The sequence below is a fragment of the Pantherophis guttatus genome, chromosome 12 (genome assembly GCF_059756535.1).
Source record: "Pantherophis guttatus breed Tessera chromosome 12, ASM5975653v1, whole genome shotgun sequence".
Taxonomy (NCBI): Eukaryota; Metazoa; Chordata; class Lepidosauria; order Squamata; family Colubridae; genus Pantherophis; species Pantherophis guttatus.
In genome coordinates this window covers 13,881,735-13,904,566 of record NC_142074.1, presented here as the reverse complement: position 1 = coordinate 13,904,566, position 22,832 = coordinate 13,881,735, and the positions used below count along the sequence as shown (strand labels likewise).

Below are 22,832 nucleotides of genomic sequence, written 5' to 3'. Positions count from 1 at the left end.
ATCACAAGAGGAATAATGGATTGAGAAATTTAAAAAGTAATCCTGAGCAAGTAGGAAAAAGTATGCTGTGATTTGACTGTGTTTTTTTTTTTTAAGTTATGTTTTTAGCTGTCTGGACTCGCTTTTATTTTTTAGGCGGGGTTCCCAACTTTCTCCCAAGCCCGACCCCCCCATTTTCCCCCCATGAAGTCCACACAACAACCCTGCTTAGTAGGCCAACATCGCGCGTAATGAGACTGAAACGCGTCCCTTTTGCGCGCCTCGCTCCTGAACGCTTTTGACGGGCAGCCAGGGAGAGGCGGATTTTTTCCTTTCTCTCTCTCTCTCTCTCTCTCTGTGTGTGTATATATGTGCATGTGTGTGTGTGTAGCTTTTTTTTTTTTTTTTTTTGTGCGCGTCCGTTTCCTTCCCCAAAGCGGTCCATTCCCTTTTGGCCGCTGGGCAAGCTTGCGCCCCGGACGGAGCCGCGATCCTAAAAGTTAAGAGCCGCGCCGTCCAACCGCGCCCGCATTAAGTGGGTGGAGGGCGAGCTTTCTTTGGCGACTAGGGCTGGGCTGACCCCGAGGAAATTTCCTCTCCCTTCCTTCCAGCGGTGCCCGGGAGAAGCAAAAGCGCGATTTTGAGAAGCCCGAAGAAGGGAAGGGGAAAAGAAAGAAAGAAAGAAAGAAAGAAAGAAAGAAAGAAAGAAAGAAAGAAAGAAAGAAGGAAGGAAGGAAGGAAGGAAGGAAGGAAGGAAGGAAGAAAGGAAGAAAGAAAGAAAGAAAGAAAGAAAGAAAGAAAGAAAGAAAGAAAGAAAGAAAGAAAGAAAGAAAGAAAGAAAGAAAGAAAGAAAGAAAGAAAGAAAGAAGGAAGGAAGGAAGGAAGGAAGGAAGGACCTTTGGCCGTCGTCCAGAATCTCCAACCGGTCGCCCGCGCGCTCTGCGGAGTTTTCCCCCGCTTGGCAAGGAGGCGCGCGTCCCGAGAGAACCGTGGAGGGTTTCCACGGGCAGCTCCACCTCCGGCTCTTCCGACGGGGCGAGAGAGGCTCTTCTGGGTTGCTTTAGCGGACGTGCTCCAAGGATCCCCGAGGAACCGACGGGGCGCCCCCCCCCCCACTGGCTTTTCCACCCCGTTTTGCGTCCTGGCGCCCGCCGGTCTCCTCGAGGCGGCCAGGCGATGCCTTTTTGGAAGCGCACGGTGGAACCCCGGCGGCTGCTCCCTTCGGCGGCCGCTGCCCCACATCTGGCCGGGCTGCCGCTGGCCCAGCTGCACGAGGTGTGCGGCTTGACGACGCTGGCCCTGCTCCGCCAGCTGGCCGACCTGTGCGGCCACTCGGCGGCGCTGCTGGGCGAGCTGGAGGGGCGCCTGCTGGAGCTTTCCAGACGCGCCCACCGCCTGCGGGGGCGCCTCCGCCGGGTGCGTGGTCTCCTCCGCCCGGGGGCTTCTTCGGAGCCAGGTAAGAAAGAGGGGAGGGGGGGAGAAAAAAGAGGAGAGGGGAGGGGGGAGGAAGAAGAGGAGCAGGAGGGTGGGGGGATGGGAACCAACGAGAAACCCCTCCCAGCGAAAGTGGGGTGGGGGACGGTGCTTTCAACACCCCCAAGGAAACACGGAGGGAAAGCTGCGCGCAAAGAAAAAGGGCAGTGGGCTTTCTCCGATGTCCCAAACCATCACGGGAGGGGGGGATTTTCAAGATGAGATGATGATAGATAGATAGATAGATAGATAGATAGATAGATAGATAGATAGATAGATAGGAGGAGGAGGAGGAGGAGGAGGAGGAGGAGGAGGAGGGAAGAAGAAGAAGAAGAAGAAGAAGAAGAAGAAGAAGAAGAAGAAGAAGAAGAAGAAGAAGAAGAAGAAGAAGAAGAAGAAGAAGAAGAAGAAGAAGAAGAAGAAGAAGAAGAATATTCTGTAAGCAGCCTTGAGTCTCCATGGGCGAATAGGCAGATAGATAGATAGATAGATAGATAGATAGATAGATAGATTAGATAGATGATAGATAAAAGATAGATAGATAGATAGATAGATAGATAGATAGATAGATAGATATGCTTTCTTCTCTTATCATATATATATGCTTTCTTCTCTTATCGTAGGTTTTTGTATGTATTTTTCTTCAACCGGGTATTTTCCTCCGTAAACCAAGTTTCTCAACTTGCAGCCATAGCTCAGTGAAATCACATCCACTATCCTAGGCTTCTTCAGACAGCAAGCAAGCAATAGCCATCAAAATGCTTACTTGCTGTCTGAAGAAGCCTAGGATAGTGGATGTGATTTCACTGAGCTATGGCTGCAAGTTGAGAAACTTGGTTTAGGTAGGAAAATACCCGGTTGAAGAAAAATACATATATATATATATATATATATAGATGACGAAAACATATAGATGACGAATACATACATATATGGATGACGAATGAGACTTCGTCGAAACGTCGCCAAGACACTTCCAATTTTACACGGGAGAAAACCCGAATAACCAAAGACCTACATATGTATGTATGTATGTATGGCTAAACCTGGCTAAAGAGAAATACACATAAAGCCTACGAAAAGGAAAGAAAACAAATACTGTACCTTTACAGGGAGGATACATGGGATGAGGGTGTGGCTAACTGATGAGGACTTATTAGTCCGAAATAGATCTATCTTAGTCTCCTTAGTCTCCCAATGGGCAGCAGAGTGTTTGCTGGCTGCCAGAAAAAAAAAGCCTAGAAGTTTACGTAGGAAGAACATGGCTAAAGAGAAATACACATAAAGCCTACCAAAAGGAAAGAAAACAAATACTGAACCTTTACAGGGAGGATACATGGGATGAGGGTGTGGCTAACTGATGAGGATTTATAAGTCCGAAATAGATCTATCTTAGTGTCCTTAGTCAGCTGGTCCTTTGCATCCTTTTAGAGCAAGAAGTCTTCAAACTTGGCAGCTTTAAGACTTGTGGACTTCAATTCCCAGAATTCTCTAGCCAGAATTCCCAGAATTCTCTAGCACAGCATAGCATAGCTGGCTGGAGAATTCTGGGAATTGAAGTCCGCAAGTCTTAAAGCTGCCAAGTTTGAGGACTTCTGTTTTAGAGGGGCCTTGAAGCACTTGGAAGTTTATCTCTGTCCTCAGGGTCACCTGAGTGGTGCAAACGGTTTCTGTAGTCTGCAATTTTTTCCCCTCTGGAAATCTATTCCTACTCCCACACCATTCCAAGGATTTTCATCCCAAATTGTGTAGCTAAAAGACTGTGGAGATTCTCAGTCATCTAGGTCATGATTGTCCCAAAGATGCTTTTTTTCAGGAGGCAACTGGACTTCCTTGTTTTTTTTTCTTTTGAAGACATTTTGCTTCTCATCCAAAGAAGCTTCTTCAGCTCTGACTGGGAGGGTGGGGAATGGAAGGATTGAGACGCCTTGCAGACACCTGGTCCTTTGCATCCTTTTAGAGCAGAGGTGGGCAACTATGGCCCTTTTTATGACTTGTGGATTTCAATTCCCAGAATTCCTGAGCTAACATGGCTGGCTCAGGAATTCTGGGAGTTGAAGTCCACAAGTCATAAAAGGGCCATAGTTGCCCACTCCTGTTTTAGAGGGTCGTTGAAGCACCTGGAGATTTATCTGTGTCCTCAGGGTCACCTGAGTGGTACTCCTGGTTCCTGTAGTCTGCAATTTTTTTCCTCTACTCGCACACCATTCAAAGGGTTGTTCATCCCAAATTGTGTAGCTAAAAGTCTGTAGAGATTCTCCGTCATCCAGGTCATGGTGCTTTTTTCAGGAGGCAACTGGACTTCCTTGGGTTTTCTTTCTTTGAAGATCTTTCAAAGTCCAGTTTGAAACATCCAGTTGCCTTCTGCAAACTTCCAACTCTGTTATTCTTCTGATACCCACCCTTCTGCAACTCCCTAGGTTGGCTCTTTCGGTGAGGAAGGAGGCGAGGGGAACTTTGCTTATGTTCAGAGGCTTTTTTTCCGCTCCGAGGCTTCGGCGGTGGGAGGGCCGTGGCTTTCGCGTGGCTTTGGTTCCTTCCCTTCGGATTTGGTGGTCTCCTCCGGAAGGGGGTGAGAAAAGATCCTTGGGGTGGGGGGGGGGCTGAAGGAAAAAGGGGAGGAATCCCACCCCCCGGATTAAGGGGAAGGGAGGCATCCTGCTTGTAAACTCTGCATCTTTTGGGCTGCGAGATCTGCTCCACTTTCCATTATGGGCTGAGACTTGAGACCAGAGCTAATTAAATCAGGCAGATGCTGCAGCTTAATTACATTTTACCTTCGGATGTCCCTGTGTGTGGAATTTGAATGCCTCTGGAAAGAAGGTGCCCAAACCCATTCCTCTTTTGGCCAGGAAAGATGGTGTAAAATGTTGCTCTTCTTACAAGATTGTGTGAATGGTGTTATTGCTTCCCAGGGAGGCAACTTTTGCTGTTTTCTGGTACAGATAGTTCTCAAGTTATGACTATTCATTTAACAACTGTTCAAAGTTTCTTCTTTTTCTTCTACTTCTACTTCTTCTTCCTCCTCCTCTTCCTCCTCCTCCTCCTCCTCCTCCTCTTCTTCTTCTTGTAATTCTTCCAGCATTAAAATTAATATAGAATCTGGAAATATGCCGCAAATGTCCGTGGCTGGTTTAATAATTTGGAGAAAGAGCTGGAGGTAGTGGGAGGAAAGCATTGTTATTCCAGTTCTCCATAAACTTTCATGGCAAGCCAGCCTTTGAGTAATTTCTCACTTTACAACATGCATTTTGAGCCAAGCTGTCATTACTTCCTCCTCCTCCTCCTCTTCTTCTTCTTCCTTCTCCTCCTCCTCCTCTTCTTCTTCCTCCTCCTCCTCCTCTTCTTCTTCCTTCTCCTCCTTCTCCTTCTCCTTCTCCTTCCTCCTCTTCCTCCTCCCAACATATTCCCACAGGTGCAGGATCTGCTTTTCGAATCATTGAACTCCACTTTGCACAGTCAGCTGCGTCTCCAGGGCGCAGGCCCGCAGCTTACATCTCTTTGTTGATGGTGTCTTGCCATCTCTGTTTTGAGTGCCCGCGAGGTCACCGGCCATTGATTTCTAGTTTGTAGGCAGTCTTGGCAACGGTGGAAGATGCTATGCTGCTCTGTGTACATGTCCATACCAGCGGAGTCGGCCTTCTCTAGTCGTCTCTATGATTGGTGCCACACCAAAATGCTGTCAAATGGTGTCATTTGTGATGTGGTCAAGAAGGGAGAGGCCCCATATCCAACGCAGCCTTCGCATTTCCGTGGCACGGAGAGAGCTTTCGGTCCCTGTTGTGGCTGCCCAGCATTCAGTGCCACAGGGCAGATGGTTGTCTTGTAAATCTCAGATTTAAGTCGGGTTGGCATTCGTCTGTCACATGACAACTGTTCAAAGTTGCATCAGTGCTGAAAATCGTAACTTACAACAGGTCATGGCACTTATGACCAATGTAGTATTCCCCCCCCCCCACACACACACACCGTAGTTGTTGTTTTTTTTTAATCTTGTGATCAAAATCAGGGTGCTTTGCACCCTGCATGCATTTACCACGGCTGCAGCATCCTGGGGTCCTATTTCTCAGCTGAGGAAGTACAGTTTAAAAGTATAAGAACTGCTTTTCTTTCCAGACAGTCCTGGGAGAGTTTGGATTGGTTTTGACATTAGCTTATTTGTTCTTCTGGGGGACGCCGTGGCTCAGTGGCTAAGACGCTGAGCTTGTCGATCAAAAGGTCAGCAGTTTTTTTTTTGTTTGTTTGTTTTTAAATTTGATTTATATGCCGCCCTTCTCCGGAGTCTCAGGGCGTCTTACAATGCGTTAAGCAATAGCCTTCATACTTTTGTATATTTATACAAAGTCAGCTTATTGCCCTCACAAACTGGGTCCTCATTTCACCTACCTTAGAAAGGATGGAAGGCTGAGTCGACCTTGAGCCTGGTGAGAATTGAACTCACAGTAATTGCAGGCAGCTGGATGTTAAATGCTGCCTTAGGAGGCATTATCCTCCTACGCCACTCAGGCTGTTACAGAGTTCAGCGGTTCGAATCCCTGGTGCCGCATAACAGGGTGAGCTCCCGTTACTTGTCCCAGCTTCTGCCAACCTAGCAGTTTGAAAGCACGTAAAAAAATGCAAGTAGAAAAATAGGGACCACCTTTAGTGGGAAGGTAACAGCGTTCCGTGCGCGTTTGGCGTTTAGTCATGCCAGCCACATGACCACGGCGACGTCTTCGGACAGCGCTGGCTCTTCGGCTTCGAAATGGACATGAGCACCGCCCTCTAGAGTCGGGAACGACTAGCATGTATGTGCGAGGGGAACCTTTACCTTTACCTTTATTTGTTCCTCTGCTCAAGGCAGCCCAAAGCAGCCATAGGATTTGGTCACCCGCCTAAGTGGGGCAGAAGGAAAACTGTACTTGGGAGCAGAAACTGCTGAGAGATTTGTGGTGCATTATTTATTTATTATTATTATTTATTAGTTCAATTTATATGCCGCCCTTCTCCGGAGACTCAGGGCGGCTTACAATGCATTAAGCAATAGCCTTCATACTTTTGTATATACCTGCTTAGTAGGGCTTTCGCCCCCCCCCCAAGCGGTGTTCTTTTTTATACAAAGTCAGCTTATTGCCCCCACAAACCGGGTCCTCATTTTACCTGCCTCGGAAGGATGGAAGGCTGAGTCAACCCTGAGCCTGGTGAGATTCGAACTTGCAGGAATTGCAGGCAGCTGGCAACTAAGTGCTACTTTAACAGTGTAGGGGGTCTGCAGTTTGCATATGTGCAGGGAATTTCCTATCTTGGATGGCAAACCTCAGATAAGGAAGGTTACTTGCACGTAAGCGCCAGGAAATTACATTAGAAGATAAGACCCTAATTCTGTAAACAAGAGGAACAGGAGGAGAGGAAGTGGGATGTGTGTTAGATTTTAATTATAGCCAAATATTAGAAGTGCTTAAGCCAGCAGTAATGATTAACCTATGATTTAAGTTACCTGGAAGATTCTGTGAGCCAATGATATTCTGCCAAGTATGCTGTAACTTGAAAGTAACAAACTATATAATGTCACTATGTAAGACAATAAAGTTACCACATACATCCTCAACCTTTGTGTGTGTGTGGTCTCTTCATAACAGCGCTTAGTCCACTGCTCCACCAGGCTCTTCTCATTTACAAATGATGCTTCCTGTGTCCAAATGTAACCTTCATCTGGCCAAACATAACCCTTTTCGAAGATGCTGTTTATTTGGAAATCATATTCAGCACTAAGTAGTTCATATTTCCTGCTCTTATGGAAGAGTTCCCCTCTTCCTTCCGAGTTAGCAGCTGACACATTAAAACGTCAAACAATGCACCATAAGGCAATATTTCTCAACCTTGGCAATTTGAAGATACGTGTACTTCAATACCTAGAATTCCCCAGCCAGCATAGGGAAGCCAACCTGTTGCAATTTTCCCTAACCTGCATGTACTCCCAGATGGGTTGAAGTATAGCAAGCGCAATAGCGCTTAGACTTATATACCGCTTCATAGTGCTTTACGACCTTCCCTAAGCAGTTTACAATGTCAGCCTATTGCCCTCAACAATCTGGGTCCTCGTTTGACCGACCTGGGAAGGATGGAAGGCCGAGTCAACCGTGAGCTGGTCAGGATCAAACTCCTGGCAGTGAACTGAATTAGCCTGCAATACTGCATTCTAACAGGAAGGAAGGAAGGAAGGAAGGAAGGAAGGAAGGAAGGAAGGAAGGAAGGAAGGAAGGAAGGAAGGACAAGAAGCAATGGGTGGAAACTAATCAAGGAGAGAAGCAACTTAGAACTAAGGAGAAATTTCCTGACTGTTAGAACAATTAATCAGTGGAACAACTTGCCTGCAGAAGTTGTGAATGCTCCAACACTGGAAGTTTTTAAGAAGATGTTGGATAACCATTTGTCTGAAGTGGTGTAGGGTTTCCTGCCTGAGCAGGGGGTTGGACTAGAAGACCTCCAAGGTCCCTTCCAACTCTGTTATTCTATTCTATTCTATTCTATTCTATTCTATTCTATTCTATTCTATTCTAGGAAGGAAGGAAGGGCAATAGCAATAGCACTTAGACTTATATACAACTTCACGCTCCTCTCTAAGTGGTTTACAGAGTCAGCACCTTGCCCCCAACAATCTGGGTCCTCATTTTACCAACCTAGGACAGATGGAAGGCCAAGTCAACCATCAGCCAGTCAGGATCGAACTGCTGGCAGTGGGCAGAATTATCCTGCAATCCTGCATTCTAACCACTGCGCCATCACGTCTCTTGGGACTCATCTGGCGGCAACATAGAACCCGCTGCACATCACACCAGGCTGAGGAAGCCTAAACTGCTGGAAACTTCGTGATGACAATAATACGTGTTCTCAAAGTTCTTGGTTTTGTTCTAGGACTATTTAGCCAGCCTGAGGTCATGTAATCAGTTTCACTCCCAAGGAAGAACTTAAAATATGAGCCTCCTTGGTCTGATCTCCTGCGTCATTTGGAGTCAAGACTTCTTGAGGTTAATAAGAAGGCCTGGCCATAAAGAGTTAAATGTCCTGTCTTAGACTGAAGCTGTGTATCGAAGGGGCTATCATCTCCTGTTGCAATTGGATTCGGCTTTTTGTAGCGTATTCTGGGATGTAAGAAGTTTGGGGGTGATGATTCATCGGCCGGCGTTCCAGATACAGGGAATTAGGAGTAGGAGACTAGATGAAACCTAAACCCAGAACATCGTTTAAGAATTGAATTCGGCACGCAGGAAGGAGCCACAGGGCGGAGTACAGATGCTTCCCGGGTTTGGACTTCAGCCTCGCAGGAGAACCTTTTGCCAAATTGGCAGAGAATCGAAACTTTAAACCGGCTGGAGGGTGGGAAAGAACGACAGGAAATCGGAGTCAATGAACTCTTTATGATTCCCCAGAGTTTTGCCTTCCATGTCCCTCTGCAAAACTCCGAAGCCAAACATGTGGAGACAGGAAGCTGGGCTGGAGAGGTTTCATCTGTAAAATGGGAATAATGTCAAGCAGGACCGATGAGAAAAAGGCTCTGTCAGATCCTGGTCATTTTGCTTGGGGAAAGCCATTGGCATTCAAATCCTCTCCTTTGGAAGTCATTGAATTATCAGCATTTCACTCTGGCAAAGAGGGAGGTTTTTTTTTAAAAAAAATGGCAGGTGCTGAAGCTTTCAAGAAAATTTAAAACCTTTATGGATGAAATTAACCCAGACAGTTAACTGTTTTAAAGTTGGTATAGGTCAGTGATGACTAACTTTATTCTATTCTATTCTATTCTATTCTATTCTATTCTATTCTATTCTATTCTATTCTATTCTATTCTATTCTATCCTATCCTATCCTATCCTATCCTATCCTATCCTATCCTATCCTATCCTATCCTATCTATCTCTTTGTCATACATACACACACACACACACATACATATCAGGGGTGAAATCCAGCAAGTTCTGATAGGTTCTGGAAAACTGGTAGTGGAAATTTTGAGTAGTTCGGAGGACCAGCAAATACCACATCTGGCTGGCCCCAGAGTGGGGTAGGAATGGAGATTTTACAATATCCTTCCCCCAGGAATGGGGAGGAAATGGGGACTTTGTGCAGTATCCTTCCCCTGCCACGCCCACCAAACCACACCACTCCCACCAAGCCATGCCCACAGAACTGATAGTAAAAAATTTGGATTTCACTGCTGATATATATATATATATATATATATATATATATATATATATATATATATATATATATATATATATATCTTTGCTCGCACAAGCACGAAGCTGAAGACACCAGCCTGAAGATGACGAGTGAGACTTCGTCGAAACGTCGCCAAGATACTTCCAATTTTACACGGGAGAAAACCCGAATAACCAAAGACCTACATACAAACACCCACAAAAACCTCAGAAAACAAATATATATATATATATGTATATATATTTGTTTATCATTCTTTCTCTGTGTGTGTCTATCGTGTCTGTCTGTCCATCTGTCTGTCTGCCTATCTGTCTATCTCAAGGACAGCTTTCTGAAATAAAAAGACTGTCCTTTATGACGGAGGATGTGCGGTCCCCGTATTTGCAGGCAATGCCTATGCCTTCAGTTGGGTACGTGGACAGCTGTTGTGTTTTCTGCAGCTGAGCTAAGAATAATATTTGGGAAGGGAAGGCCATCTTCATTCCTGGCCCAAGGAAGGAGCTGAGCCAAATGGACAGATTGGAGTCAACATTTCTTGGTTTGTTTTGCTTTATTTTGAGACAGTAAGCAAGGAATGGGGAGGCGAGTCTCTGGGGAGGTGAACTTCTTCCATTCCCTTAATGTATTCTCCGTGTCCCCTCCCAAAAAATGACAAGAGAAAAGATAACTTCCAGCACATCATCAGACAGCTAAACTGGACTTGCAGCCCCCACTATTTGGGGCCAGCACCCCTTTGCTTCCAGGTTCACCTCCGAATTTCCCCTTGCAGCTAAAAGGTAAAGGTTCCCCTCGCACATATGTACTAGTCGTTCCCGACTTTACGGAGCGGTGCTCATCTCCGTTTCTGAGCCGAAGAGCCAGTGCTGTCCGAAGACGTCTCCATGGTCATGTGGCCGGCATGACTAAACGCCAAAGGCGCACAGAACGTTGTTACCTTCCCACCAAAGGTGGTCCCTATTTTTCTACGTGCTTTCGAATTGCTAGGTTGACAGAAGCTGGGACAAGTAACGGGAGCTCACCCTGTTACGCGGCACTAGGGATTCGAACCGCTGAACTGTCGACCTTTCGATCGACAAGCTCAGCGTTTTAGCCACTGAGCCACCGCGTCCCTCTAACCGTGTCCCTTGCAACTACTCTCCAGCTAAATCTCAATCGGTTCACACAGCTATTTACATCCGAGTTTCTTAACTTCGGCCCCTTTTAAGATGTGTGGATTTCAATTCCCAGAATTCCCCAGCCAATTTGGGGAGCAAAGTGGATCTCTGGGGAATTTGGGCAGAGAAGAGGAGACATCCCTTGTTGAATAGATGAGGAGTTCTTGCCCTTGACGTTTCACAAGAAAAGAGAAAGTGCTGGATCAGACTTGGCTGGGCCTTGTCGAAAGGACAGTGTGTTCGCCCCAAAGGCTGAAAGGAAGACGGTGTTCCAGAAATACATTTCCCACTCTTTAATGGCCTTGGTCAAACCAGACATTTGCAAGGCTCCCAAAATGTGCTGAAGTTGCAGATCACACTGCCGTTAAAAAAAAAAAAGGAGGGGGGATGCTCATTGATGTAGGGTCAATTTTCTTAGTCTCTTGGGTGACCTTATGTAAATGGCGTATTCTGGATCACAGATTTGCCTGCTTTCCTGTTTAGGGAGACCCAGGAAGGAAGGAAGGAAGGAAGGAAGGAAGGAAGGAAGGAAGGAAGGAAGGAAGGAAGGAAGGAAGGAAGGAAAGAGGGAGGGAGAGAAGGAAGGAAGGGAGGAAGGAAGGAAGAAGGAAAAAGGAAAGAAAGAGAAGAGAAGAGAAGAGAAGAGAAGAGAAGAGAAGAGAAGAGAAGGATCAGGGTAGACATGATAGCAGTCTTCCAATATTTAAGGAGCTGCCACAGAGAGGAAGAGGTCAAGCTATTTTCCAAAGCACCCGAAGGCCGGACAAGGAATAATGGATGGAAACTGACCAAGGAGAGATTCAACTTAGAAATAAGGAGACATTTTCTGACAGTGAGAGCAATCAACCCATGGAACAGAAGTTGCCTTCAGAAGTCGTGGGAGCTTCATCACTGGAAGCTTTCAAGAAGAGACTGGACTGCCATCTGTCAGAAATGGTGTAGGGTCTCCTGCTTGGGCGGGGGGGTTGGACTAGATGACCTACAAGGTCCCTTCCAACTCTGTTAATTTAATGTAATCTAAAATCCAGACTGGGATTTTTTTTTAAAAAAATGGATGTAAGCAATACTAGCTGTCTAGAGAAGGAGCCTCTTCCTGTTTCTTTCCATTTTGCTCTGGACTTTGTTAAAATGCCTCCATTCGCAGATTTTGGACATCGTCTTATAATTTATTAAGTTTTCAGAAGTTTTTCCTTGGTAACTAGAGGGAAAAGAGAGGAGAACGTTTTGATTGCAAATAGATGGAGTCTCATTGCGTGGAAGGGTTTGTAGATGGCTGGACACAGTGGTGGAATTCATTTTTTTTTTACTACCTGTTCTGTGGGCATGGCTTGGTGGGCATGGCAGGGGAAGGATATCCTTCCCCACTCCAGGGGAACGATACTGCAAAATTCCCTCTCCACTCCTGGAAGAAGTATATTGCAAAATCTCCATTCCACCCCACCCCAGGGGGAAGGATACTGCAAAATTCCCTCTCCACTCCAGGGGGAAGGATATTGCAAAATCTCCATTCCCACCCCACTCCAGGGGAAGAATACTGCAAAAATCCCCATTCCCTCCCCACTCCAATGGAAGGGTACTGCAAAATCCCCATTCCCTCCCCACTCCAAGGGAAGGGTACTGCAAAATCTCCATTCCCTCCCCATTCCAGGGGAAGGATATTGCAAAATCTCCATTCCCACCCGACTCCTGGCAGAAGGATACTGCAAAATCTCCATTCCCTCCCCACTCCTGGGGGAAGGATACTGCAAAATCTCCATTCCTTCCCCACTCCTGGGGGAAGGATATTGCAAAATCTCCATTCCCACCCCACTCTGGGGCCAGCCAGAGGTGGTATTTGCTGGTTCTCTGAACTACTCAAAATTTCCGCTACCGGTTCTGCAGAACCTGTCAGAACCTGCTGGATTTCACCCCTGGCTGGAGAGTCCGCACGGGATTAAAATCGGGGAAAAACTGGCTTTACGGAATGAAAGCATTCAAGGGAGGGAAGGCTGTTCTGAATCACTATCATCCCGAGAAGCTTTCTCCACGGAACTTTTCCCTTTCACCAGGAGACAATCTTGCTACATCAACACTGGGGTGGAAAAAAGAAGAACTATCAAAGCAGGGCGGGGCGCATTGGATCCGAAAGAAAACAAGAGTCCGGGGGTTTGGAAATGGCTTCTAGCTCAGCGAGATTTATGAGGCCGGAGGCTTTCCTAAACTTCCAAGCAGGCCAGGATGCTCGAAGGAGGAAAATCACTTCCAGATTTCAGGCTGCGATCCAGAGGGCAGCCCAGGGTGTAGGTTTTGGCAGAGAGAAAAAGCAGGCTTGGCAAAGACAGCAGATACAGAGATGTGGGCCAGGTTGCCGAAAGCTGCTGGATTCTGGAAAGAAATTCCTGTCGGGGGAACCCTTTGCTTTCCCTTTTAAGCTCACACAACCTTGCAGGGAGCTTCAGCTGCTGTTTTTTCTCCTTGGTGCAGAGAGCAGTTTGCAGGTGTAGGGGGAAGGTGCAATCACCTGAGCAGGCTATGCGTGTGTGCGATATATATATATCCTTTCACCTTTCAGCTCCAATCCAGGAGCCCTCAAGCAGTCGCATTCACAACAAACCAAATTTTTACACCAAATTTATATTTCGCTGGCTCAGAGGTTAATACAACTGCCTAATATGCAGGCAGCCCAAGTTCGAATCCGAGTAAGGGCGTGGCTAGCTGATGAGAGCTAAATAGCTTGAAATAGATCTATACTAGTCTTCCTTTATTTCTTTATCAGCAAAATATAAATTATATAATCAAATTTATATTTCGCTGATAAAGAAATAAAGGGAGACTAGTATAGATCTATTTCAAGCTATTTAGCTCTCATCAGCAAAATATAAATTTGGTATAAAAATGGTTTGTCGTGAATGCTGACTGCTTGAGGGATCCTGGATTGGAGCTGAAAGGCGAAAGGGAAGCAGTATGCTCCCTCCCACATATTGGGGTAGACCAGGTGCCTCGATAGAAAAACACTTTAGATAGATAGATAGATAGATAGATAGATAGATAGATAGATAGGCCACGGCACTACTCATTTGAATGGTCACTAAATGAACAGTTGTAATTCGAGGGTTGCCCGTATTCAACTTTTTTTGGGGGGGGGGGAAATACCCTATATCCGTGATGGTGAATCTATGGCACGCGTGCCATAGGTGGCACACAGAGCCATATCTGTGGGCATGCGAGCGTTGCCCTAGCTCAGCTCCAGCGCGCATGCTGGAGGCCTCTGGAGGACATCCTTGGGGGTGGGGAAGGCCATTTTCACCCTCTTCATACTCCTAGAAAGCCTCTGGAGCCTGGAGAGAGCAAAAAACGGGCCTTCCGCTCCCACTGGAAGTCGGGAAACAGGTTGTTTCCCTTCCTCCAGAAGGCCTCCTGGGGGGTTGGGGAAGTCAGTTTTTGCCCTCCCCAGGCTCCTAGAAAGCCTCTGGAGCTGGGGTGGGCGAAAAACGGGCCTTCCGCTCCCACTGGAAGTCGGAAAACAGGGTGTTTCCCTTCCTCCAGAAGGCCTCCTGGGGGTTGCGGAAGTCAGTTTTTGCCCTCCCCAGGCTCCTACAAAGCCTCTGGAGCCTGCAGTGGGGGGAAAAACAGGCCTACCGGGCCCACCGGGCCATCATGTGCCAAAATTGGGCGGAGTGCAGGGGGGTCATGCATGCATGCATGGGGCGTATTGAATTAAGGGTGTGGGTATGTGCCCGTGCGACACCCACCTACCCCCGGCGACCCCTGCTTTTGGCACACAATGGCAAAAAGGTTAATTATCACTGTCCTATATATATTATTTCCTTCTTTAATCCAACCCAACCTCCCGTTTCCCTCATTCCTGGAATGTTTTGTTAAGGATATTCTTGGCTCATAACCAATGTTGTGGGTTATTGAGCAGAGTACCCTTTGAGTAAACACATGAAAAGCGACTGGGAGTGGTTGTGAACAATCACAGTTAACATACAAACACACTGAGTTGTTGTAGTATTTTACTTTTAGAAAAAGTAAAGCAAAGTCCAAAAACAATCCAAGTTATACACAGATATGACGAGAGTTATTTATTTTATTTATTTTATTTGATTTCTATACCACCCTATTCCCGAAGGACTCAATCAAATTAAATAGTTTAGTTAAAAGATCAATCCAGGGATATTTCAAGTACAAAGTCTTCTTACCAGTTGTAGTCATACACAATAAAACAGTTCTTCTTTAGTTTCAAAACAGCAACAAGTTCAATATCAAAACATTCAATAAATAGTAGAAAGCAACATGTACTGTAGCTATGATCAAACAGTGATCATGCAGAGAGATCAGGTAGAGAGTTACAGCAAATAAGCAGGTAAAATGGTGTAATATCCACACAAGCCATGATCCTGACTTCCCTTAAGTACATTGGCTACAGAGCTTAGCCAATCAGGATACAGGATGATGCAATACAGTCTTAAAGCAATATAATACCTTTCTGACTGCAAACATACATTGTTGGTTTATATATTGCCTGACCAACTAGTTAGACAAATAACCATTTCCTAACAGTTTTGATTGCAAGCAAGTGGAGAAAAAGACACTTCAAGGTTTCCTCAAAAGGCTTTGCCTCCCCCCCACACTTCCATCCCCTCTCTCTCCCCCCCTCCCAAAGTTAAAAAACAGGTTGGTGCCAGCAAGTTCTATTATCTTTTTAAAAAAATAATAAAGCCCATATAATCCTTCAGCAGGAGAGGTGATCTGGTGTGGCTGGCGGAAATCGGATCCATCACTTCCCTCTTCCCCCTCCTGCTGTTTGGAAGGAGGTTGCGGGCAACATTCCTGGAGATATTGAAAGAACAGCAAAGAATTGGCAACTCTGCCAAAAAAGAGATGAAAGAAGGAGAAGAGTAAGATTTGCGCGCTCCGGTGTGGGAGCAGGAACAGCAAGTGCCGGAGCGCCAGAACTATCTTGCAAAAAGAAAAAAAGAAAATTAAATTAAAATTAAATGAATCCCGCTCAGTGGGTGGCCTCTTTTCTTTTTTTTTTTGGTGTGTTTTGGTTCTGCCTGCAGTGGACTTGTGCCACCCAGGGTGTGTATGCAAATAGTTTACACAACAACACACACAGCTCAGGGATGGGCTGCGGGGATGCTGAATGACTAGGGCTGAGGCCTGAGAGGAGGAAGGGCTGAGTGTGGGGGGGTCAGGTTTAAGAGAGACATCAAGAAACCCCACCCACCCATGTCACTTAAGCCTTCGACGCCCTCCAGACCAAAAAACAACGCAACTATGAGGAGTGATTCTGCCTTTATTTATTTATTTTTCTTTCCTTAAATTTGATTTGACTCCAAAAATTAAAATACAAATTTCAGGTTTGTTTTTTTTTACAAAGACAAAACTTTTTTAAACAAAAAAACAACGCAACCATGAGGAGTGATTCTGCCTTTATTTATTTATTTTTCTTTCCTTAAATTTGATTTGACTCCAAAAATTAAAATACAAATTTCAGGTTTTTTTTTTTACAAAGACAAAACTTTAAAAAAAAAAAAACAATGCAACTATGAGGAGTGATTCTGCCTTTATTTATTTTTCTTTCCTTAAATTTGATTTGACTCCAAAAATTAAAATACAAATTTCAGGTGTTTTTTTTTTACAAAGACAAAACTTTTTTAAACAAAAAAACAATGCAACTATGAGGAGTGATTCTGCCTTTATTTATTTATTTTTCTTTCCTTAAATTTGATTTGACTCTAAAAATTAAAATACAAATTTCAGTTTTTTTGTTTACAAGGACAAAACTTTTTTTAAAAAACAACAACATAAAAGCACATTTTTTTTAAAAAAAAGATAAAAACACAAGTCGGACGCTTGGCAATTATGGTTCATATTTATGACAGTTGCAGTCAGGGGTAAAATGCACTTACTTTCGCTACCGAATCGCAAATGTGAGTGCGCACGCCTCTTCAACACATGCACATAGCCTTCTGCACATGCGCAGAGGGTAAAAAACAGGACGTCATGATGTCCGGGCGGGTGGGCGGAGCCTACCATCGCTGGCCCTACCGGATCACGTGAACTGGATAGATCCGGCTGGATTTACCGCTAGTTGCAGTGTCCCGGGGTTATGCAATCCCCTTTTGCGACACTTTAACAAATGTCTTGCTTAGCAACATTTTTGGGCCCAATTGTGGTCATAAGTGGAGGACTACCTGTACTGTACCTGTACTGTATAAATACTACCTGTATTTACCGGCTTATTCAGTGATGGGTTTCAAAACTTTTTACTACCGGTTGTGTGGGTGTGGCTTGGTGGGCGTGGCAAGGCTTGGGCATGGCATGGTGGGCATGGCAGGGAAAGGATACTATAAAATCTCCATTCCCTCCCCACTCCAAGGGAAGGTTACTGCAAAATCCCCATTTCCTCCCGATCAGCTGGGACTCGGGAGGCAAAGAATAGATGGTGGCGGGGCCAGTCAGAATTTTTACTACCGGTTCTCCAAACTACTCAAAATTTCCACTACCTGCTCTCCAGAACCTGCTGAAACCCACCTCTGGGCTTATTCATGTCAGTGCAGTGCAAAAGGTTGGGGGCCATTGCTTTAGATAACAATTGTCCAGCCTGCGGCTCTTCCTCCTGTCTGCCAAGGTCATTCTCACCTCTCCCACTAGGTTCCTTCTAAAGGTGGGTAGCAACAGCTGTGTGATGTTTGTCTAGCCAAGAAATCCATTCTCCATTCAGCTGTTTGTCTAGCCAAGAAATCCATTCTCAAAATGGAGAGGGTCGCTTTGGGACATTGGCATTCTGGGAGATTAAAATGGCATCCCAGGCTAATCTCTTTTAGGAATAGAATAGAATAGAATAGAATAGAATAGAATAGAATAGAATAGAATAGAATAGAATAGAATAGAATTCTTTATTGGCCAAGTGTGATTGGACACACAAGGAATTTGTCTTTGGTGCATATGCTCTCAGTGTACATAAGGAGAATAAAAAACATTCATCAAGAATAAAAAAATACAACACTTAGTCATAGTCAAGGTTACTAATAAGCTATCAAATTGCGCTAGGAAACAAGTAAAAACAATATAATTGAAAGATACAAGCAATATGGTTATAGCCATAAATGGGAAGAGATAGATACTAGGAAGGAAGAGAAGAATAATAGTAATACAGTCTTAGTAAATCATTTGACAGTGTTTTGTTTAGTAGAGTGATGACGTTCGGGGAAAAAACTGTCCTTGTGTCTAGTTGTTCTGGTGTGCAGTGCTCTATTGTGTTGTTTTGAGGGTAGAAGTTGAAACAATTTATGTCCAGGTTGCGAGGGGTCTGAAGATATTTTCACAGCCCTCTTTTTGACTTGTGCAATATACAGGAACCGTCGTTGACATTTCCATGACATTTCTGGATGGAGGCACCTACGAGAAATTTTAAATCGGGTAGAACAGCCCAGAATTTATTTATTTTTTATAGTTCCCATTGTGACGTTTATTTCTTCAAGAACCTTTGAATAATAAACTCCAAGGACTCAGGGACCTTTAAATGTGGCCAGGGTGACCACTACAACAGATGCCCAACATGAGGGAAATGGCCTGTAGGACTCATGATGTGATCCTTCAAAGAACTGATTTGAGATGCCCCCAAAGGAGGCCTCAATTGTGGTATCATTTGATAGCTCAGAACCCATCCCATTCTTCCCACCACACCCTGCTATGAGTTGATAGATAATATCCCAGTCAACGAGGGAGACCATATCTGAAATGGAATGACCTTGGAACCACGCGAATTCTTCTCCAAGTTGGAGGTATGTTGGAGTTGGAGGTTGGTCACCACACTATAAAAAAGATGTTGAGACTCTAGAAAGAGTGCAGAGAAGAGCAACCAAGAGGATTAGGGGACTGGAGGCTAAAACATATGACGAACGGTTGCAGGAACTGGGCATGGCTAGTCTAGTGAAGAGAAGAGAAGGACCAGGGGAGACATGATAGGAGTCTTCCAATATTTGAGGGGCTGCCACAGAGAGGAGGGAGACAAGCTATTTTCCAAAGCACCCGAAGGCCAGGCAAGGAATAATGGATGGAAACTGACCAAGGAGAGATTCAACCTAGAAATGAGGAGGAACTTTCTGACAGTGAGAGCCATCAACCCATGGAACAGAAGTTGCCTTCGGAAGTTGTGGGAGCTTCATCACTGGAAGCTTTCAAGAAGAGATCTGTCAGAAATGGTGTAGGGCAGGGGTCTTCAAACTATGGCCCATGGGCCGGATACGGCCCGCTGAAGCCATTAATCCGGCCTATGTGGGGCCACGAGGCTGCCCTGCCAACATCGCCCCACCTACCCACCAGGCCCCACCCGCCTTCTGGAGATTGAGGAGGGCAAAAATGAGCCTGTTTTTGGCCTCCTCAGCCTCCAGAGAGAGAGAGAGAGGGAACACACACACACAAAGAGAAGTCCCTCACACACACACCCAAGGCAGCCACTTCCCTTCACTAACCACCTTTCCACCCCCCCAGGAGCATAACAAATTAAAGTTTAATTTGTGTGTATGTTGTTTAATGGACTGGTAAATTGGCCACGCCCACTCAGTCACATGACCCACCCACCCAGCCGGTCCTGCCCCCCCCCAACAGTCTGAGGGACCATGAATTAGCCCCCTGTTTAAAAAGTTTTGAGGACTCCTGGTGTAGGGACAAAGGCAGGGGGTTGGACTAGATGACCTACAAGGTCCCTTCCAACTTCTGTTAAATCTGTCTCTGTATGCCTGAGGCGCTCCGAACCACAGGCACCTTACAATGTTTCAAGTGTTTACATTTCCAGAGAGTGTCGTCCCCCACCCTGACTTAACCATCTATTCGAAAGTGTTCTCAGGCTCTATCAGAATCGCTCCTCTGCTTGGTATCTCTACAGATGGAGCTCGCCGGCCAAGCCTTCTCCAAAGGGAACAAGGGCGCCATTGAGCTCGCCCATATCGCGATCCAAGGAAACTTATTCTTAGAGGCCTCCCCCAGCCCCACTCTTCCTGGCAACGTTGCCCCAAAAGTACCAAGCACGCGGGGATGTTGGCTGAGCCCCAGCCGGCCAAGTGAGGGCCCTGCACAGAGACCCACACAGAGGCCGATGCCAGGCTGGCATGAAGTGAGTTTCAATGGGAAAGGCTGGGCCTGGCTTTGGGTGCCTTCAAATTCTGATTGAATGAGCTGAGTGTCCTTGCCCAAAAGAAGGGGGCATTATGTGTGAGTTCAGGGACATTATTCTAAGGGAATCCGTACGCCCGTGCTCTACGGTTCTGATTTGCAAAGGGCCGTGCTCAGTTTTGCTGCCCAGTACGGAGCAGGTGTTTCTCCGAAGAGGGATCTTGGACCAGCTCAAGCCACGGATCTGTCTTGGCCAGTGGCATCGTTCAAGCATTTGCGGTATTTAAGCTGCCTCTGAACTGACACCGTAGGCAGGTGAGAAACTTCTCTGCATTAACCCCGTGTCTTAATTCTAACTAAACTAAACTAAACTAAACTAAACTAAACTAAACTAAACTAAACTAAACTAAACTAAACTAAACTAAACTAAACTAAACTAAACTAAACTTGTTTACTACACAAACATTTTTATAAAGTGAATCTCCATTCTATTTCCAAATGGGTCTTCCTTTAGTATTTGTGTATTGGAGTTATAAATACTAAACGCAGAGAGTTTTTTTAAAGCATGTTTTTTTAAAAAAAGACATCGGGTCTCACTTCAAAAATATTTTTTTTCCCCTTGCTTTTATTACTCATGGAAAATGAGGCAAGGCCGATAAAGATGTGTAGGAGTAGGAAATAATGAAATACGGCAATAATTAATAGTGAAATAATAATTAAAAATTAAGCTGCGGCAAGGGAAATAATGAAGCAATAATGAATCACGAGATAATCATTTCAAAGGTAGGGCAGAGGAAGCCACGGAATAAGAATAATTAAATAATCATTAAAAATCAAGCTATAGGAAATAATTCTACAAGGGTAATTAAATCTCAATATTACAAGGCTTGGTTCAAACCACTGCTGCCACCTACTGTCTGTCATGAGCATAACTCTTTAGGGAACCAGATTTAAGGAACATACAGGATAAAATAAATTCTCAGCCATCAGATCATAGTTATCTCAAAGATGCTTTTTTTTTTTTCCTTCGAAAGACAATTGGATTGTTTTTTCCTTAAGGGAAGAAGAAGAAAATTTTTCACTTCTCGTCCAAGAAGCTTCATCAGTTCTGATGGCGGGGAGATATGGAAGGATGGGTTCTGATAGGGGGTGTGTGAATGGCAGGATTGCATTTTTTTTTAGTCATCTGGTCATTAGCACTCTCAAGAACTCTCAGGGAGAGTGCTAATGACCAGATGACTGCAAAGAAATACAATCCTTCATTTTTTCCTCCCCCTCCATCCTATCAGAACCTGGTCTCACAATTGCAATTCGGGCACTTGAAAACCAAATCGCATTTATGATCTTGCTATTTCCATTTTTAAAAAAATGTTCATTGGGGAGCTGGGTTCACTTTGCAACACCATGATTCAGTTAACGACTGCTGTAAAAATTGTCGTCAAATCAGCTCCGACTTGAGTTATGGCCAGGACTGAGGGGTGAAATCCAGCAGGTTCTGACAGGATCTGGAGAACCGGTAGCGGAAATTTTGAGCAGTTCAGAGAACCGGCAAATACCACCTCTGGCTGGCCCCAGAGTGGGGTGGGAATGGAACTTTTGCAATATCCTTTCCCCAGGAGTGGGGAGGGAATTGGGATTTTGCAGTATCCTTCCCCTGGAGTGGGTGGGAATGGGGATTTTGCAGTATCCTTCCCCTGGAGTGGGGTGGGAATGGGGATTTTGCAATATCCTTTCCCCAGGAGTGGGGAGGGAAATGGGATTTTGCAGTATCCTTCCCCTGGAGTGGGGTGGGAATGGGGATTTTGCAGTATCCTTCCCCTGGAGTGGGGTGGGAATGGAGATTTTGCAATATCCTTCCCCTGGAGTGGGGTGGGAATGGAGATTTTGCAGTATCCTTCCCCTGGAGTGGGGTGGGAATGGGGATTTTGCAGCATCCTTCCCCCAAGAGTGGGGAGGGAATGGGGATTTTGCAATATCCTTCCCCTGGAGTGGGGTGGGAATGGAGATTTTGCAGTATCCTCCCTCTGCCACGCCCAGCAAGCCACGCCCACAGAACCGGTAGTAAAAAGATTTGGATTTCACCACTGCCAGGACTTACAGTGGAATTTCTGGTGCCAATGATTGTCGTAAATCGAGGATGATGTGTGTGCGGGGGGGGAGGGGGGGCAGCCATTACAAAAATATTGATTTATCCCAGAAATACAGGATGAGGTGAGAAAGAAACTCAAGGTCAACCTGGCATGACTCTTTTTGGTATAAGAAGGAAGGGAGGAAAGGTTAATGCTGTACAATTTTAACATTCTGTTCTGTTATGATAGCCAAAATTTCTCTTTCTATTACTTTTTGTGATGTCTGTTTCCTGACCTGGTCAGAGGGCTGACATGAAAGCCAAAGGGGTGGGGGAAAATCTAATTTAAAAATGGCAGACCTGGCAAAGGTCTATGGAGATTCTCAGTCATCCTAGTCATGGTTTCCCCAAAGGTGGCAAGATGGTTTCCGATGTCTTAACATTCGTTCCTTTCCTGCATGGTACATTTGCAGGCTGGTGGGAGAAGGATTTTGGACAGAGAAAGTGTTGTTTTAAAGCAAGCAGGTTGTGCGGTTGGTCTACGGAGCACTGTAGGCAGGAGTGGGCTGCTGGGGGTTCGAAGAGGTTCAGGAGAACCTCTAGCTAAGATTCTGTGCAGTTCGGAGAACCTCCAAATCCCACTCTTGGCTGGCCACACCCACCCCACCCCTCCCCTCCCAGGAGTCCCCACACAGTCCGATTTGGATGCAGGTAAGTGCAGGGTGCACGGGGAGGCCCGGGAAGGCAAAAAACGGGCCTACTGGAAGTTCGGGAAGGCCAGAAATGGGCCCATTTCCAGCTGCCAAACAGCCTCCGGAGCCTGGGGAGACTGTTTTTGCCCCTTGAGGAAAGCC

General features: G+C 45.5%; 1 protein-coding gene across 3 annotated transcripts in view; it reads left to right on the top strand.

The window, feature by feature from the left end:
* The first annotated feature begins 395 nt into the window (after positions 1–395).
* NHSL2 (NHS like 2) overlaps positions 396–22,832 on the top strand; it is a 113,725-nt gene continuing 91,288 nt past the window's right edge. For 2 of the 3 annotated variants that reach the window (XM_060692111.2, XM_060692110.2), the window contains exon 1: positions 396–1,435. In XM_060692111.2, the coding sequence (XP_060548094.2) occupies positions 1,156–1,435 (280 nt within the window). In that variant the 5' untranslated portion in view covers positions 396–1,155. The remainder of the gene's footprint in view (positions 1,436–22,832) is intronic. The other variant, XM_034424065.3, reaches the window with a different exon arrangement.